Source organism: Alexandromys fortis, unplaced genomic scaffold (assembly GCF_014885135.2).
Source record: "Alexandromys fortis isolate MF-2015 unplaced genomic scaffold, M_Fortis_MF-2015_v1.1 scaffold_2_1_26212458, whole genome shotgun sequence".
Taxonomy (NCBI): domain Eukaryota; kingdom Metazoa; phylum Chordata; class Mammalia; order Rodentia; family Cricetidae; genus Alexandromys; species Alexandromys fortis.
The window spans coordinates 10,454,874-10,473,065 of record NW_026067930.1 but is presented as its reverse complement, the minus strand read 5'-3'; the positions used below and the strand labels follow the sequence as shown (position 1 = coordinate 10,473,065).

Below are 18,192 nucleotides of genomic sequence, written 5' to 3'. Positions count from 1 at the left end.
GTAAATGTGCGGCACTGCCTTTTCCCACAATGGGATGTGAACTGCAGAGAAAGTTTTTTTTTTGTTTTTTTTGTTTTTTTTTGTTTTTTTTTGGAAAGAAGGAGAGAAAATAGGAGGTGCAGAGGAAAGGGAGCGCTCTAAGTTTTCTAGCTCTTGATTTTCTGATTCTGGGCCCTTAATTCTTTCTCCCTCTAGTATTTGCATATTTAAAGAAGCTGCCTTGGTGGAGAAATGCAAAGCTCTTCATGGGTCAAGGAGCTTGCTCTTTAAGAGTGGAATTCTTAAGAGTAAGAATTCTATGCTACATAGAATTCTGAGACTTAGTTGGAAAGTGTCAATCTTACCCGACTCCAGTTTACTCTGAAGATTGTATTGAAAGCATCATCTATTTCTTTTCTAATCTTTGGGACCTGAGTGCTTGACCCACAGTATGTGATTTATGATACACTAATCTAACTGGATAGCAATAATACACGTGTTAATATGATGGAGGTTCTGAAGGGGGAATCTAGGAGGAGGATGGAATTTTGGCATAGGCTGGCAAGATAACTTAGTTGGTAAATTGTCTGTTGTGCAAGCATGAGGATTCAGTTGGGACCACAGGCCGGAACATAAAAAAGCTGGCTGTGAGGCACAGATTTCTGAAGTTCATTGGCTAGCCAACTTCAACAAATCAGTAAACTTTAGGATCAATGAGAGACACTTACAAAATACATTAATAAATAATGAAAGAAAGAAAGAAAAAGAAAGGAAGGAAGGAAGAAAGAAACAAAGAAAGACAGAAAGAAAGAAAAAAGAGAGAGAGAAAAAAAGAGAGTGATTAGGGAAGACACCCAACATTGACTTTGTGGCTCTACACACACACACACACACACACACACACACACACACGCACGCACGCACACGCACACATGCACACACACGCGCACGTGCACACACACGCACACGCACACACACACACACGCACACACACACGCACACACACACACGGTTTCCTCTCAGTCTCATGTGCTGTCAATACTCCTAAGTGCTTGGTAGAGTTTGCGTAGCACAGTTTTAAACTATTTCTACCATCACAGAATTTGCAGAATGTAACATTTTGGGGAAAGGATGGTGACTGAAATAACCTTTTATTTTTGACTCGGAAGATATATAAGCAATGGAGATGAAATTATGAACAAAATTTACCTCTGAGGAGCAGATTGTTGCTAGACAATGCTAGGAAGGTCATGAATATGTTTCTAGCAGCATATTGATGCCATTTATATAAAGGAATATAGATACCAAAGGGGGATCCACATAACAAGAGTTGATTGACATTCTCTTTTTTAAATTTATTTTTATTAGTGAATTGATTAATTAATTTTCCCCAGCCCGATCACAGTTTTCCCTTCCTCCTCTTCTCCCAGTTTCTTTCTCCAAATTCCTCTCTCCCCTCCCCATCCACTCCTCCTCCTTTTTCTTCAGAAAAAGGCACTGATCCTCCAACCAGAGAGCTTTCATTGAACTGATCTAGTTCCACTGCACGTATGATACAGTTGTATAGCTTGATCTTCTTGTAGGACTACTAACAGTGTGAGCAGGGGCTGTCTCTGAATCTGTTACCTGAATTTGGGATACTTTCCTCCTACTGCATTGCCTTGCCCAGCAGCCTCAGTAAGAGAAGAGGCACCTAGTCTTACTACAACTTGATATACCATGGCTCTCTGTTATACATGGGAGGCCTGCCCTTTATTGACTAACATTCTTAATGGTTGAGGATAGACTAGGCTCTTGTTTTTGAATAAGGATCTGAGTAATTACACTACAAAAGGAAAGCATGTCATTATCGATTAAGTTATCTATTAATAGATGAAATAATATTTGGAAAGCAATTAGTAGAGGCCACTACATGTCTATTGACTCTATTGGTTTTTTTTTGTTGTTTGTGTTTTCCCCCTTTTGAGACTACAGTTATTGTGAAGAAGAAAAAGTAAATATCTGTTCCATCTCAATAAATCCGTTCCTTAGAGAATATAAGGAGGGATCCAGAAGACTGTATAAAGAAATTAAGCTTATAGGGAGATGTATAAATAGAACTTTGAGAAAGGTTATAGAGCTGCATTCAGAGGGAGTCTTTGTGGAGGGATAACAGTTGACCTGAGCACTTTAGAACGCATGAGGTGAACAGGAGAGACGGCTCAGAGGTTAAGAGAACTGGCTGCTTTTCCAGAGGTCCTAAATTCAATCTCAGCAACCACATGGTGGCTCACAACCATCTATAATGAGGTCTGGTGCCCTCTTCTGGTGCACAGGCATACATGGAGGCAGAATGTTGTCTATATGATAAATAAATAAAAATAAAAAAAATGCATAAGGCTAGGGGAGAAAAGATGGTCATGCCAAGTAAGAAGAAAGACACAAAGGAGTAAATGTAGCCAGGGAGCAGAATGTGGGAAACAGTAAATGTTTCTGTCCAGATGAAAATAAAGAATTTGAGATATACTAACAAATAAGGTTAAACTTGATGAGTGGTTTGGGGGTGACTTTGAATCTAAGGGATGGAGACGAGCAGAAAGATGATTGGATAGCAGGAAGATCAAGTGGATTTTATACTCTAATACGTTCTCTATCCCTGGAGAAGAAATAACTATTTTGAGATTCTTCCACTTTTAAACCAGCCTTGACTCTTTCTTATTAGTCATCTATATCTGTATCTTTAAAGATATCCTAGATGCTATGGGGCAGAAACATAGATCAAACTACCCTACTCAGAGCTCAGTGGGAAGCTCAGCTTTGCCACTCAATCTATTGTCCAAGCCTCTAGTTCACGTCACTATTTTCTAACAAAGACGTTGAAGGTAAACAGAACTGCTGTAATACAGTAAAAACATCTGCTGCACTCAAAACTAATCTCCTGCTGCCGTGACATATGGCATCATCAGAAACTTTATTCCAGCGCCCCTGGAGCTTCTGAGATACCTCGAAATGCCACGATTACCATAAAGAGGTTTATGCAATTCTCGAAGCTGAAAGAAAAACAATTAATTCATTTTAATATTTAAAATAAATATGGGCCATTTGGATCATTTGGGAGGAGAAATGGGATTATAAAAACTGCAATAATTAGAATCTAACTCCCCAAAGAGAGATGTTCCAAGATGTAACTTTCAGATGGAAAATTCCCCTAGTTGGTCTGCATTCAGTCTGTCCCAGCTTTTCCTAAATCGGGTAAGAGCATTTTTACCCAATTCCTAGCTTCAGTGGGGGTTGTCTATGATTGACACAGAACCTTTTTTTAAAAAAAGAATACACACCTAAAGGAAAGCAAGAAGAGAGCCAAAGTTCAAGTTCAATAATATCCAGTTAAATAAGTGTTAATAAAAATGCTAGGCAAATGTCAGAATATCAGATGAATGAGAGATAGAAGCTGCTTTTGCACTAATCTCTGGTGGTCTTGAAACAAGAGAAATGTAGATGAAGGAGGAATGAGAAATGTCCTCCCCATAGGCTCATTCAGGTGAACACTTGGTCTCTAGTAAGTGATGCTGTTTGGGAAGATTACTGTACCTTTGGTAGACGAAGCCTTACTGGAGGAAGTACAGCACTGGACTGGGGGTTTGAGAATTTACCTCTGCCCCATTTACTGTTTGCTCTATCTCTCTCTCTCTGCTTCCTGTGTGTGCATGGACTGTGATCCTACCCTCATTCCTTCGCACCATGATGGACTCTATCCCTCTGGAACTGTAAGCTAAAAGAGATCTTTTTCTTCTCTGTGGTGTTCTGAATGAAAATGGCCCCTTATGGGTTCATATGGTGTGACACTATTTGAAAGGATTAGGACATGTGACCTTGTTTGAATAGATGTGACCTTCTTGGAGAAAGTGTGTTACTAAGGTGTACTTTGCATTTTAAATGTTCAAACCGGGCCCATCCTCTCTTTTTTCCAGTTGCCTGCTGATCCAGATATAGAGCTCTCAGCTAATTCTCCAGCACCAAGTCTGCCTGTGTGGTGCCTGCTTCCCACCATGATGGTAATGGACTAAACCTCTGAAACTGTAAGCCAGTTCCAATGAAATATTTTCCTTTATAAAGGTTGTGTGGTCATGGTGTCTCTTCACGGCATTAGAACATTGGCTAAGCATATCCATAAACAGCACCTCTCTGGGGTCTCTAATCAGCTCCTGCCTCCACGTTCCTGTTTGAGTTCCTGTACTGGCTTCCTTCAGTGATGGACTACAATGTGGAATTTTGTAAGTCAAATAAACCCTTTCCTCCCTAACTTCCTTTGGTCATGGTATTTTATCACAACAATAGAACCCCTTTCTAAGACAATACATATGCACAAATATATAACTACAACCTGCCGAATCTGTTTCATTTTTGTAGTTGTGTTTTTGTATATGTGGTTTCAGGACTGTTCACTTTGTATTAAGTAATCAATAGGGGTTCGTCTCTGGGAGAGATAATTCTTCCCATCCCAGCAGTCATTATTATAATATAATATATATATACATAATATAGCAATAGCTATATTACCTATAGTTCTTTATCTGAGTGTCGGATCCCATGAAATTTGGCCCTTCTGCATTAACATGTCTATTAATATGCCATTCTTCTGGGCTTGTATGTTCAGTGTATGGAGAGCGGCAGCGTTCCACTGAAGAAGTGCACAACTTCCTAAATGGAATACGACAAAACTTAGTGCCAAACATCAGTAGATTATCTATCAGTACTATCCTCACTATCTTAAATAACTGAAATTCTACTCATTCTTGAGACCCTATAGGGAGTGAAAAGTAAGTCTTTCTTGACTCTGTCTACACTATGGATGAGTGTTTATACAGATGACAAGTTGAGTGAAGAATTGTGAGGCTTTTTATAGGCTACACCTACAAACTGTGTTCTCTTCCAAGATAGTCTTATGTGTTTTGCCCAGGGCGGGGTACTTGTCATTACTTCACTGTGCTGAATCGCATCCATGGGTCAGTTTGGACGGTGTTTCTTTTTAGGAAGTTCTTTATATGCTTGCAGGTTATCTGTGACCCAACCTCTACTGCCACAACTACCCTTGGAGATGTCCTTACCCAATAAACTTTAAGTCCCAAGGCTGATGACTGCCCACATTCTGCTCCTAATGTTCAGCTGAACTCCCCGTTGTAAACCATCCACAACAAATAAGTCAGCTTACGATTGAACGAACAAGTTATCTAGATACCCCCTTTGTGTCCTACCACAAGATAAAGCCCATACTTGAAAAAGCCCGTAAAACGTGACTATTTGTGTTCAACCTGGCTTCTTCAGCTTTCACTTTCAGTTGAAAAAAAAATATACTGGTAAGGATCCTTTGGGATAATTATCCAGATAGCATTTGCCATCTGTTATTTAGGCTCCTCTGGTACCTCCTTTGCATCGTAGAGAATTATGAGCCATTGCAGTATCATAATTAGCTCTAAGAGGTAAATGGGGATGTATTCGTCAGTGACACATAATATTTTGAAAAATACAGATGAAGTGTAATGGTGATGAGGTCTAGCTGCTGCGTGCTTAAGGCAAGCCCTCATGCTGCCTACCCTCCAGCTAAAGAACTCTACCTTCTTTCAAACGAGACAGGCCAATTCATAATGTTTTCCCAAATGAGTCCTCTTGGGACTGAGCTGAATTGGCTGAGTCACATAAATAATTATACAAAATAGCGCTAATGGAAACTCTTCACTGACTTGCGAAGAAGGCATTGCACACAATATTTCAAATTGTTAAGGAGGCTTTTCAGGCAGGATATTATTATATCCTTGCTGTGGATAGAGAAAAGAAGACTCAGATTATTCTCAGCTCGCCAAAATAGTAACCAAGCAAAGTTTTCAAATCCAGGACATTCTCATTCAAAAGCCTGTGTGTTTTTCGCTGGACTCCTTTGCCCTTCTACCACAAAGGATGTTCCCAGGGATAATGGAAACCTGCAGCAGAGACCAAATGTCAGTGGGAAGTCACTTTGGCACTGAGTGATACAGAGCCAGTTGTCTTAGGTACTAGGGGAAGGAGGGAACACCATGTGAGGTGTATTTGATTATTTCTGTGAATATGGGTCTATAAGGTTACAGGATATATTGCTTAATTTTTACAACGAATAATCTACTAAGTGATAGTAGATAGTTGGTTTTGTCCACAAACCAACAGGACTGCTCCGTAAATTTGTATTTTTATATATGCTTTATCTAACGCCATGCAAATGCAATGCGGAAAATACTGAGTGGTGAATGGGTGGCTGCCGTAAGGATGAGAACCCAGTAGTGTAGGCAGCTCCACTAGGGAGCAATAGACTATGACAAAACTCTACTAGACTTTGGACTGTCTGCATTTGGAGTGTTTACATTGTCATCCTGGCACATTTCTTTCTCCTTCTATTCAGTAAAAATATAAGCTAAGGATCTGGAGAGATGGCCTGGCAGAGGAGAAAGCCTTTTGCTACATAGTCATTAAGACTAGAGTTTGGATTCTGGACCTCACATAACAAGCTAGAAAAACTCAGAGGGTCGACGATAGGTTGGTCTCTGGGACTTGATGATTTCCAGAGTAACCAAGAAAACTGTGAGTCCCAGGTTCAGAGAAAGAACATGCCTCAAAAGTAGTAATTGGAGAGGAACAGAGGATGACACCTGACATCCATCTTCTGTTCTCCTTGTACACACACAGACAGGAGCATCTTCCCACATACATACATGTCCATTCACACACACACATACACACACAAATAAAAAATAAATTAATTATTGATGTGGGAGTGTCATATATCAATCTGTTGATTTCATTGGTTAAGCAATAAAGAAACTCCTTGGCCCTGATAGGTTAAAACATAGGTGGGAGGAGTAAACAGAATAGGATGCTGAGAGGAAGAAGTGAGGTCAGACTCTGCTCTGCCCCCGGAGAGACTAGACAGCTCTGCTCTCTGGAGCAGAGATGCCAGGCTCTGCTCTCCCTTGCAGCTCAGACCCAGGATGGACGTAGGCTAGAATCTTCCCGGTAAGCACACCTTGGGGTGCTTACACACATTATTAGAAATGGGCTAGTCCAGGTGCGAGAATTAGCCTAGAAGAGGCTAGATAGAAATGGGCCAATCAGTCTTTAAATGAATACAGTTTGTGTGTTGTTATTTCGGGCATAAGCTAGCAGGCGGCTGGGGTGCTGGGGACGCAGCCCGCCGCCGCTCCTATTTCAACAAATTATCATTAGGGATGGATGGCAGTAGAAGAATCCATGCAGTTAGATAGCTGTATTACTGTGATTATAAAACGCTTGGGACTGAAGAACAGAAAAAGAACCTTAAGGATAAGAAGCATCAATTATCAGTGCCTCCAGTATTTTATAAACACTGCAAATAGCATGCTGAAGACTCACGCACAGTGTGGTTCTTGTTGTGATAGACCATCAGGATCAACAGCTGCATAAATTATTAACATGGCGAGTTTATTTTTTTTTTTCTGAGTTGGCACAAGTCACCCAGAAAGATTGATGTGCTAGTCTGGCAATGGCTCTGTTTCACACAGGAACATAATACACACTCCTGGAGATCTTTATTATATGAAGTGCTTTCCTTTCGGGAGAGAATTTTTCTAACCGATCCTCAGAGCTATTCAGAGAACCTATAAAACAGCTATTAAGGAGGTTCTGCAATGTTTTTAGGCATTAACTGAGAGGTTTCCTCTTCTGAATTCCCTACCATTGATGCAGAATCTGCAAGGTCAGTGGTGTCTTCTGTGCTGTGAGTCTTGGCCCAAGAGGTTGGACCCAGCTTGTCTGATACATCCATTATAGCACAGACCTGGGTTCGTTGACTTCCCATGATTCCACTAAAGAAATGCTTTAAAAATGCAGTGTTGTAGAATACTATTTCAAGATTTGTTACATTTGTTCATGCTGTGGAACATTTGTTTCAATGATGCAAAGATGTGTTGCATTCTTTTATGTTGCATTTGTTTAACTCTGTGAAGCTGTGTTATTTTACATGTCTAAAACACCTGATGGTCTAAAAAAAAGAGTTGAAGGGCCAATAGTAAGGAAGGAGAAAGGATAGACAGGACTGCCAGACAGAGAGAAAAAAGGAGGAGAAAAAAATCTAGGAGGAGAGAAGAAGGAGTGAGAGAACAAGAAGAAAAGAAGGGGCCAGCCACCCAGCCACCAGCCAACCACGGAATAAGAAATACAGAAGTAAGAAGTAAATACAGAGGCAAAAGATAGAGGGGGTAATTTAAATGAAGAAAAACTGGCTAGAAACAAACCAAGCTGAAGTCAGGCATATATAAAAAAGAATAAGACTGGTATGTGATTTATTTGGGAGCTGGGTGGTGCCCCCCCCCACAAAAGAGTAAAAGACAATTGCAATGTGGAGCCATCTGTCTCCCCTCACAGCTGCTGCAGAATGTCACAACCCATTAGTGAGGATTTAGAATGGATGTGGTACAGTACACACATAACTGCAAGAAGAAGAGCCGGCTATGGTATCGCTAATCCATCCACTATGCATACAACTCCCAGGAATATGTAAATTTAGGAGCCTGTATGTTGGTTCTAATGCAGGTTTTCAGTACATTCTTAATATTTTCTTTAACAATTGCTTTCAAAAACAGTGGAATAAATGGAGTTTTCACATCTGATTAGCTGTACTAGGAGCCAATCTTCATCCTTTGAAAGCATATCTCATTCTAGAAAAGCATATCATTTGCTACAAACTATTTTTAAGCTCTATAAATCTTCCAAAGCAATATGTCTAAAATTCTTATTTATTTCAATGTTTTTTTTCAAACAGAAACTCATTTCTCCAATTCTCTAACCCCATCTAAACTTCTTTGTCTACATTGTTCTTTAGTCTATGTTTGGCTTCAGGTTTGCTGAATTTATTTTGTGTACTATACTTCCCCAAAACCAGGGTGAAGTATGAACAACTTGGTAAATATCAGGATCTTTTATGAGTTTATAGTATTTTTGTTTGTTTGTTAAGATATAATTTTTCTCTGTAGCCTTGGCTGTCCTAGAATCATATATGACCAGACTGATCTAGAATTTACAGAGAACCACCTCCCTCTGCCTCCCAAGTGCTGGGATGAAAGGTGTGAGCCATCACTGCCCAGCTATGAGTTTATAGTTTAAATTCCTATGTTGTGAAAACATTATCTGAAATAATAATTTATAGTTTTAAAGAAGGAATGCAAATAAGAGGGTGCTGGTGATTTTTGAGAATGATTGCCTTAGTCCCAAATAGTAATGTCAGTTACAGGTGTCTGTGAGGTGTTTATATCTTATAGAAAACAATGTGGAGAATAAGAACAACCTACATTAACTCAAAGTCTAACATGAGTCTTTTAGACTCTGGGATCCCACAGTTGGAGAGAACGCTGGCAAAGCAGGATGTGTTTGGAAGGAAGTTTCCTGTGCTAGGATAAAAAGACTGTCTCAGTGACATCTGAAACACGGTCTTGCATTTGGTACCTGTCTTTGGTTCTCTGTCTCCAGGCGTAGCCTCGCCTCCACACACCTCCGTGTCTCCAGGAAGGCCTGGCGCTGGGCGCGGTCCGACAGGTAACTGATGAAGATCCCAGCTGTGTTCATGCACATGAATAGCACCACCTGGGCCAGGACCTGTGAGACAATTCCAAACATCCTGGTTAGATGAGTCAAACAGCAGCTGCTCAGAGGCAAAGATCAAGATAAGTAAATATTTTAGAAGGAAGTCTTTTTTAGCAGCCGAAATGTCTTGGGTCACGTTGGCCCAATGATACTTTTCATTCTGATCTTGCACCAAAAGTCACTTTTCAGACAGACCTTTCTTGATGACTCAATTCAAAACTGCCATTTTGTCCTCAAGTCTGAGCCTGGACTTTGACTAGATAAGAAAAGGCTGTGAGGTTCTCCAGTTCACCACCTTACTACATCATTACCTGAAATGTTGGGTCTTTAATAGGCTAGGGATAGATGAAGTTAAGAAACCAGAAAGGATCAGACCATGTATTCACTAGTAGTGAATGTGCTGTGTTCTGATGTCACTGCAGAGAGTGCAGAATGTGCTGTGTTCTGATGTCACCACAAAGCATGCATTCACTATTAGTTAGTGAATGTGCTGTTTTTATTACTGCTCTGATGTTTTTTTGACAGAATCATGACTAGCCATCAACTCAAGGCAAAAATAAAACAAAATAACAACAACAACAACAACAAAACATCAGCACATAATGGCTAACACAAAGAATGAATTCCCAAAAGGAGGCAGATATGATGGCTCATGTTTATAATCCCAGCAGTCAGGAGGCTAAGGTAGAAGGATTGCTATAATTGGACTTTCCTTTGGATTGTCAACTCACAAATAACAACATGGAGACCTATTATTAATTATGAAAACTCAGCCTATAGCTTAGGCTTGTTCCTAATAGCTCTTAAAACTTAAATGGGCCCATTTCTATTCATCTGTTTTATTTTTCTTTCATTCTCTATATTCAACTCTCTCCATGGCTTGTTGGTATCTCCCGAACACCTAAATTCCTCCTTCTCTTCCTTTCTTTTCTTCAAAATCCCACCTATACCTCCTGCATAGCTATTGGTCATTCTGCTTTTTATTACACCAATCACAGCAATACATTTTCACAGAGTGTACAAATACCTCACAACAGATTGCTGCAAGTTTGAGGCTAGCCTGGGCTACTCTTTGAGACTGTATCTTAAAAATAAATAAAGGAATGAATCATTAAATGAAGAGAAGCTGTGAAAGGAATCTAATATTTGGGATGTGGCTAAAAATGAACCTGGGGAATGCTAAGTAAGTACTCTACCATTGAAGTGCCTTCCTGGTTCCCAAAGTTATTATATAAACCGTTTCCTGAAGGACACATGCACGGAGTAGATAAAGAGTGATTGACTTGAGGATTAAGGATCAGAACTGAGATTGGGACTACAGATCAAGAGGTAAAGATTTTCATTTGATTTCAATTAATTTAGACATTTTACAAAAAGAAACCAAATAGAAAACCACCAGTTCCAGATGATGAAAAAGTTTACCAGTTACTCACAATTTCCCAAACATGCTATAAAGTTATAGAGCATAGAAGGAGCTGTGTATCTCTCCCTCTCCTGAGATAAGATGATCAACAGAGACACCCATTCTGACTGGAGCCAGATGCCAGAATTAGCAGCCAAAATTCACTGCAGCTTTTAACTGCTCAGTTAAAGCCAAGGGCAAGTAAGTACTCTACGAGGAATGAAAAGACCGGGAGTAAGCAGAGCAGCAGAAAACGCAGGCTCGCACCTGTACACAGATGCAAATTCTGAATGATGTTAAGGCAGTTCATAAGATAAGCATCAGGCGAAAATGCCCATTGAGAAAAAAGAAACACTTTTAAGGGCTTTAATAATGTGGGTGACAGTATTGAAAATTCCAACATGCCTATGACTTAGATTGTCATAGGAAAAGGAAAAGGAGAATGTGGCAGAAAAGTTGTTTAAAGAGCCAATGTTTTTACCAATTTTTATGGAAGCAGTTTCAGATTCAAGAAACTCAGTAAAGGCCACAGAGGCTAAATGTGAACAAAATACGCCTGTACACATAAAAGGCCAAATGCTAAAAGCCAAAACCAATCTTGTAAACAGTCGTAGGACAAAATTAGACATTGGGGATCTAGTTTTTCCATACTATCAGAATTATTTCCATATTAAATAGGAAGATGTAATCTATTTTATTGATGAGATGTTCCTAAATACACTTACATAAAAATTCTGAAATTTTCTAACAAAATTAAGTTAGTTGTGTTAAACAAATACTATGTATTTTAAAAAAGAGTATTACTAGGGATAAGTGCAGTCACTACATAAGAGAGAAGTATCCAATGTATCAGGAAATGTAAATTCTGAATTTTAACACATTTAATAATATAGTCTCAAAATATAATAAAATATGTGTAATTATTTATAGATCAGTATAATAGGAATCTATTTTCTGTAGTTACTGTATCAAAAAAAAAAAAAACATGGTAACACATGCATTTAACCCCAGCACTCAGGAGTCAGAGATAGGCAGACCTCTGTGAGTTCAAGGACAGCCTGGTCTACAAGAGCTAGTTCCGGGATGGCTAGGGCTGTTACACATAGAAACCCTGTCTCGAAAAACCAAAACAAATAAAAATAAATAATAAAAATATAAAATAAAATAATTAATTAAAAAGCTTGAGCTAATTCTTTCAATCAATTATTGTTAAATGGAGTATAGTATCAAAGAATTAGGTAGCTGAAGTTCTTCACAGAGAAACATTGAGAACTGTAGACACATCTTAAGAGAAGCTAGCTTCTTCAGATTTTAAAGAACTGCCATCAAACAAACCCAGTGAATGACTGCTGTCGTGGTTTGAATGAGAATGGGCTCCCACAAATTCGGTTATTTAAATCCATTGTCCCCATTTGGCAGCACTGTTTGAGTAGACTACGGAGGTAGGGCTTTTCTAGAAGCAATATGTCACTGACGGAAGGCTTTTGAGGTTTCAAAACTCTTGTGCTATCCCTAGGTCACTCTTTCTGCCTCCTGCTTGTGATTGAAGAGGCAGTCCTCAGCTCTCAGTGTTCGGCTCCAGCTGCCATGTCTGCCACCTGTTGCTTTGCCCTCTCCACTGTGATGGACCCTAAAGCTCTGGAACCATAAACTCAAATAGGCCCTAATGTTCTATCACAGCAACAGAAAAATAACTGATACAGCTATAATGCCATCAAGTGACAAAGCAATGTACTAAGAGTAATCATAAATACCATGTGCTTAAAATTAAAAATAATATACAAAATCTATATATTATGTTGATCTAAAAATACATCATAATCTTGTAATGGAAAATGATGGCTGGGGGATAGTGAAAATACCACAGAACAAAACTTAGTAGTTAAAAAGAGGTCGAAGATGAACGTGCTGGCCACTAAACATAAAGAATTATCAAAATCATATCAAACCTAATAAAACAAAGTAAGCCCCAGGATAAACACAAGGTATATATAAGGAAAAAGCAATACAATAGGAACAAGCAATGAAATTTAAAAAAAAAGGATAAAGTCTAAAGAACCAATAAACTTGATTGCTTCTTTTCTGCCAAGGACAGTAAAACAGAAACACTTCTTTGCAAGTTGAGTAAAGAGAAAAAGTATAAAAGATCAGTATTAAAGATTATAAAAACCAGGAAATTAAAGGCTTTGAGGAATTTAATAAATAATAATGCTAATTATGGAGTCTATTGTGAGAAGATCTCAAATATAATTAAGATGTTTCTGAAAGTGCGTCGTTTCTGAAGTAGAATCAAAAAAGAAAAGAAAATTAAATACGTATAACCATAATTAAAACTCTTCCCACAAGGGAGTCTACAAACTCTGATAGGTTCATCAGATAACTATGAAACAATTGTGAGATAAAAATTCTAAACGTTTTATCTATTCCAAAGAATAGAAGTAATGAAGGTTCCCCAACTCAGTTTATGAGGCTGTCTTATTTGGAACAGATCTGGCACTGAACTTGCAATTCTCCTGCCTTAGTCTCCTGAGTGCTAGAATTGCAGATGTATGTCACAGTGTCTTCCTTGGACTAGCATAATATTGATATGCTGAAACTATTAGTTAAGATACAGCAGTTTCAATTTTGTTCATAATCACGAGTAGGTGAATTTTCAGACATAACAACAAATAATTGAAGCTATAAATATATAGAAAAGATAACTTGACTAAGCTTGGGTTTTATTTTCTAAGAATTTGTGGATAATTTAACATTATTAAATCTGATATATTCGCATATGCATAAATATCCCATAATATAAAAAGCATGGGTAAAACTCAATAGTTTTTTTATAGATGAAATTCTCAGAACAGAAACCAACTTTTCTGACCACAAAGTGGAATATTAGAGTCAACAGAAACACAAACACTTGAAGCAATATGCCACTCAGTAAAAGGTTGAAAGTGTTTGATTAATGGTTTGGAAATCATTTATTAACATATTATAACTACATGTTATCACTACAATACTATTCTCACGTCCTGGCCACTCTGACGAAACAAACCAACAAGCACACTGGAATTCCTTAAGTTCACGAGGCGTTTGGAAAGGAAGAGCATTAGAAGAATTGTGCCATTGCTATTTTCAGATGAGAGGACGACATGTGTGAAAATTCCTGCAGTCTCTGCAGTAAAATTGTTAGACAAGAAAGAGTTTCACAAGGGTGCCAAGTCAAAATAAAATTGATTGCACTCCTGTACTATGGAATGATCTTTTTGTACAGTGTGAATAGGTATTACTTTCATTGGTTAATAAAGAGTTGATTGGCTTATACCTGGGCAGGTAGAGGTTAGGTGGGACTTGTGGGCAAAATGAGAGCATGGGGAAGAAGGCGGATAGAGAGAAACAAGATGAACATGCCATGTTGAAAAAAGGTACCACCATGTGGCAGAGCGTAGATAAGAAATATGGTTTAATTGTAAGAGCTAGTTAGTTACAAGCCTAAGCTATTGGCTGAGCATTTATAATTAGTATGAAGTCCCTGTTCATTTATTAGAGAGCTTGTGATCCCCATGAAAAACTGTAAACATTCCTATCCACTCATGGACCGATAATGCAGAAAATGAAGAGCCGCAGTACCACGGATGAGTGTCTATAAGTCAAGACTAAACTTGTATAGTGATACCCACGTCCAGATTAGGTATGGACTAAGATATACAAGCCTGACAATTACTTTTCTTCCTTTTTTTATACGTATGTGCATGTTTGTGTGTGTGCATGCTTGCAGATGTGTATTTGCATGCATAATGTGTAAATGAGCATGCTTACGTGTTCATATATACAGCGAAATACTAGTTGACATTAGGAATCTTCTTTGGTCACACTCCACATTTTTTGTTCAAGGCAGAGCCTCTTACCTGAAGCCAGAGCTACCTGATATGGCTAGTCTGGCTGGCCAGCTTGTGCCTTGGATACCATGTCTGTGTTCTCAGTGAAGGGTTTATAGGTGGTGAAGGATCTATTTAAAAGTATAGCTAGTATACTTACTATACTATACCAGCATCTACATGAATTCTGATACTCCCTAAGGTTTTTTCCTTTTTTGGACTTTTCTATGGGAACCCACATGTGACTCAGTTTCCTTCTGGAGTCAATTCTGAGTTAAAAGTCATTTGAGTCCAAGCCTGCCTGCGGTGTTCTTTCTACTTTCGGGCACCTCTCATGAGATTTATTGTCTTGCTGATTCCTCTTACTTGCCAGCTACTAGTTTTATTATAGTTTTCCACTTTATCATAGTCAGATTTCCCTGACATTTGTGATTCTTGCAGCCTATGTGTTCATCACTAATTGTAATTACATACTTATTTGCTTGCCTGATTGGCTGATGTTTATAAACCACAGTGGATTGTTTTACTCCTACAATACAGATGTGATAGTTGCTCAGCTTGACTGATACCCACTGCCTTGCACACTACTTTACTGCTTGACAATGAGTCTCTGAATTGTTCTGCATTTCTATGTGCTAAGTATTTGATGAATGGCCACATGAATTAATGAATAACTTCCTTATGTACCACTAATCATCATTTACAAGATATGGGTGAATGATGATGGTCTGGAAGTAACAGTGATAAATGTACAGACATCAAACAATATCCCTAACAAATGCTAATATAGCAAATGTGCTAGACAGCGAGTGAATTTAGACAAGCTTCGAAGGAGCCATTTCAGTAAAGGAATGCTATCATTAGCTATATAAATACTATTCAACTTGCTTTGCAGTTTAAAAAAGATTGCACTAAACATGCCATGTGCTATTCTCATGAATGATTTTATGAATATTAAATACATTTTCTACAAAAGTAACTTACAGTGGGTCTTGACCAACCACAGTAACAAATGCCTTTATGTTATAATAATTAAAATTGTACCAATAGAGATATTCAATTGAAAATTACTGGAAAAATGAAAGTACATGATAAAGACATACATGATCAAAATCATACCGGGCTTGCATATGATATGCATATGTCAAAGAGGAAAGATGTTGCTAAAAGGTTAAATGGTCAGCTATTGGGGGAAAATTCATCGGGGGAGTAACCTATGGTAATGTAGCAAAACGAATGCCAGTAGGTTTGAGTTAAGTGTGAAATGAGACTGTAGATGGGGGAAATAAGATCGACAGGAACATTTTCAGTAAAGGAAAATGCAAGAAGAGAAGAATAGAGTCCACAGGCAAGCCATCCTCCACAGGCCCTCAGCGTCTGGATGCCATTGATCTTACAAATAATTTTATTATCACGTAATCTAATCTGTCTAATGCTATCTAATAAGAATCTAAGAATATATAAATCATTCAATTATTATTATGCTACTGTGATGAGGTAAATGCTACTTTTTAGTGGCTATGGCATTTGGGGGTGGCATTTCAAGGAGTGGCCCATTAGTGCTTTTTCTGTGTGCTGTCTCAGATTTGTTGTATTTTGTGATCTATCCAGCTACACAGCTCAACCCGGGCTCCTGCTGTTTCACTGTATCTTTAAAGCATCTCTTTAGATGTGAATACAGTTAACCAGCCTCTCCAACTTGCTTCTGGGATTTTCTATCTCTGTTTCTGATGTCCTGGAATTACAGATGGGCTATCAGGTCTACCTAACAGTTGTATAGACTCTGGGGATCTGAACTCTGGTCCTCACTCTAACCACAGTGATGGCTCAGGTCGGACACAATCTTATGAATTAGTAGTATTCAAAGAAGATAGAGCCCATTCTAGGAACAGGACACAGTTAACAAGGAAACCAAAAAATGATACATAGTGGTCACAGTGCTTACCATAATAAAACATTATGTAAAAGAATAGGGCATAATGAAGAGGATAGTGGGGTCACTAACTTCTGGGAAGTTAGCAAAGCTTCTGCAATAAGAAAACATTTGAGGGCCAATGGAATTGCTGAGTAGGTAAAGGCACTTGCACCCAAGCCTGACACCCTGAGTTTGAACATCAGGACTCACAGGATGGAAGAAGAGAACCATCTCCAAGAAGTTGTCCTCTGACCTCCTTATGCACATCATAACATGCATTTGACCTGTAAATCAATCATTCAACGAATAGAAAAAAGTACTTAAGCAGAGGAGAAATAAAAAGCTGGTTATGGGGATGATGGAGAAGGTCATTTCAAGAGGGAGGAACAGAGTGGGCAAAGGCTCTGAGAAACAGAATCTCATTATGCAGCACACTGTAGACCTGCTAGAGGGGAAAGTTGAGGGACTCTCTTTCAGGCGAGCTCTGAAAGGTCATAACATGACAGAACAGTTAGGTCCTGAGTCATGCTAATACCAATGGCCTTTCTCTCCTAATGGTTTGAATGCCTGAGAGCTCTGACCAGAGAAAAATGTGACTTATTTATATGTTCAAGGTTGCAATGCCTGGGAATAGATTGCAGTATAAAAGGATGGAGCCAGAGAGACAAGCTAGACTTACCTTTCAAAAGCCTCATGGAGGAACAACTCTTGGCTTAGTCCTGTGTAAGTGTGGGGGATAATTGCAGATATGGAAATATGGCTGAATTTTTTTTTCATATATTTCAAAGGAACAGGCCTCACCGATGGGTCTTTGTGTGGATTATGAGAAAATGGAAGGAGACAAAGCTGATGCCAGTCATGGGAATTACTCTGCTTGGAATCTCCTGGGTAATTGAAGATGCAGATCTCTGACAGGTGTTTGGGTCCCTAATTTGGAAAGCTTCCAAGTCAATCTGCCGGGACAGCCTCCCAGGTTGGAGGACTGGAATCTACTTCCCATAAATGAACTGAAGATTAGCTTGGCAGAATTCTGGTCTCCTTTGCATACATTCATCAAGCTTCCTAAAGTCTGAATCCTCCAGGGACAGAGACTGTATCCACTGAAACTCCATGTCTTAGCCCTGGGCCCACTTTGCCCGAGTACTGTAAGCATGTATTGCATCTCATACCCTCATTTGAGAAGATACCAATTGCCCGCCTCTTTGATCTAGATTTCTAATCACTGGTAATAGGTCATCAGTCACTTTGATGTGAAAAGCTTTCCATAAATTCATCCAAATATGGACCCTTTCTTCCCTTTGACCAGCTCAGTTCTCCAACCACAGGAACTAGAAATAATCTCCAGGAAGCAGGGTACCTCACATCCTTCCTGGGATGGCAGCCACAGTGTGGACCGTTTGGAAGACACT

At 38.9% G+C, this 18,192-nt stretch overlaps 1 protein-coding gene across 1 annotated transcript in view; it reads right to left on the bottom strand.

Moving 5' to 3' along the window:
• The window catches only part of Adcy8 (adenylate cyclase 8), a 202,978-nt gene that overhangs the window by 147,653 nt on the left and 37,133 nt on the right, over window positions 1–18,192 (bottom strand). Inside the window, exon 2 of the mRNA XM_050145415.1 lies at window positions 9,463–9,612. Within this exon, the coding sequence (XP_050001372.1) occupies window positions 9,463–9,612 (150 nt within the window). The remainder of the gene's footprint in view (window positions 1–9,462; window positions 9,613–18,192) is intronic.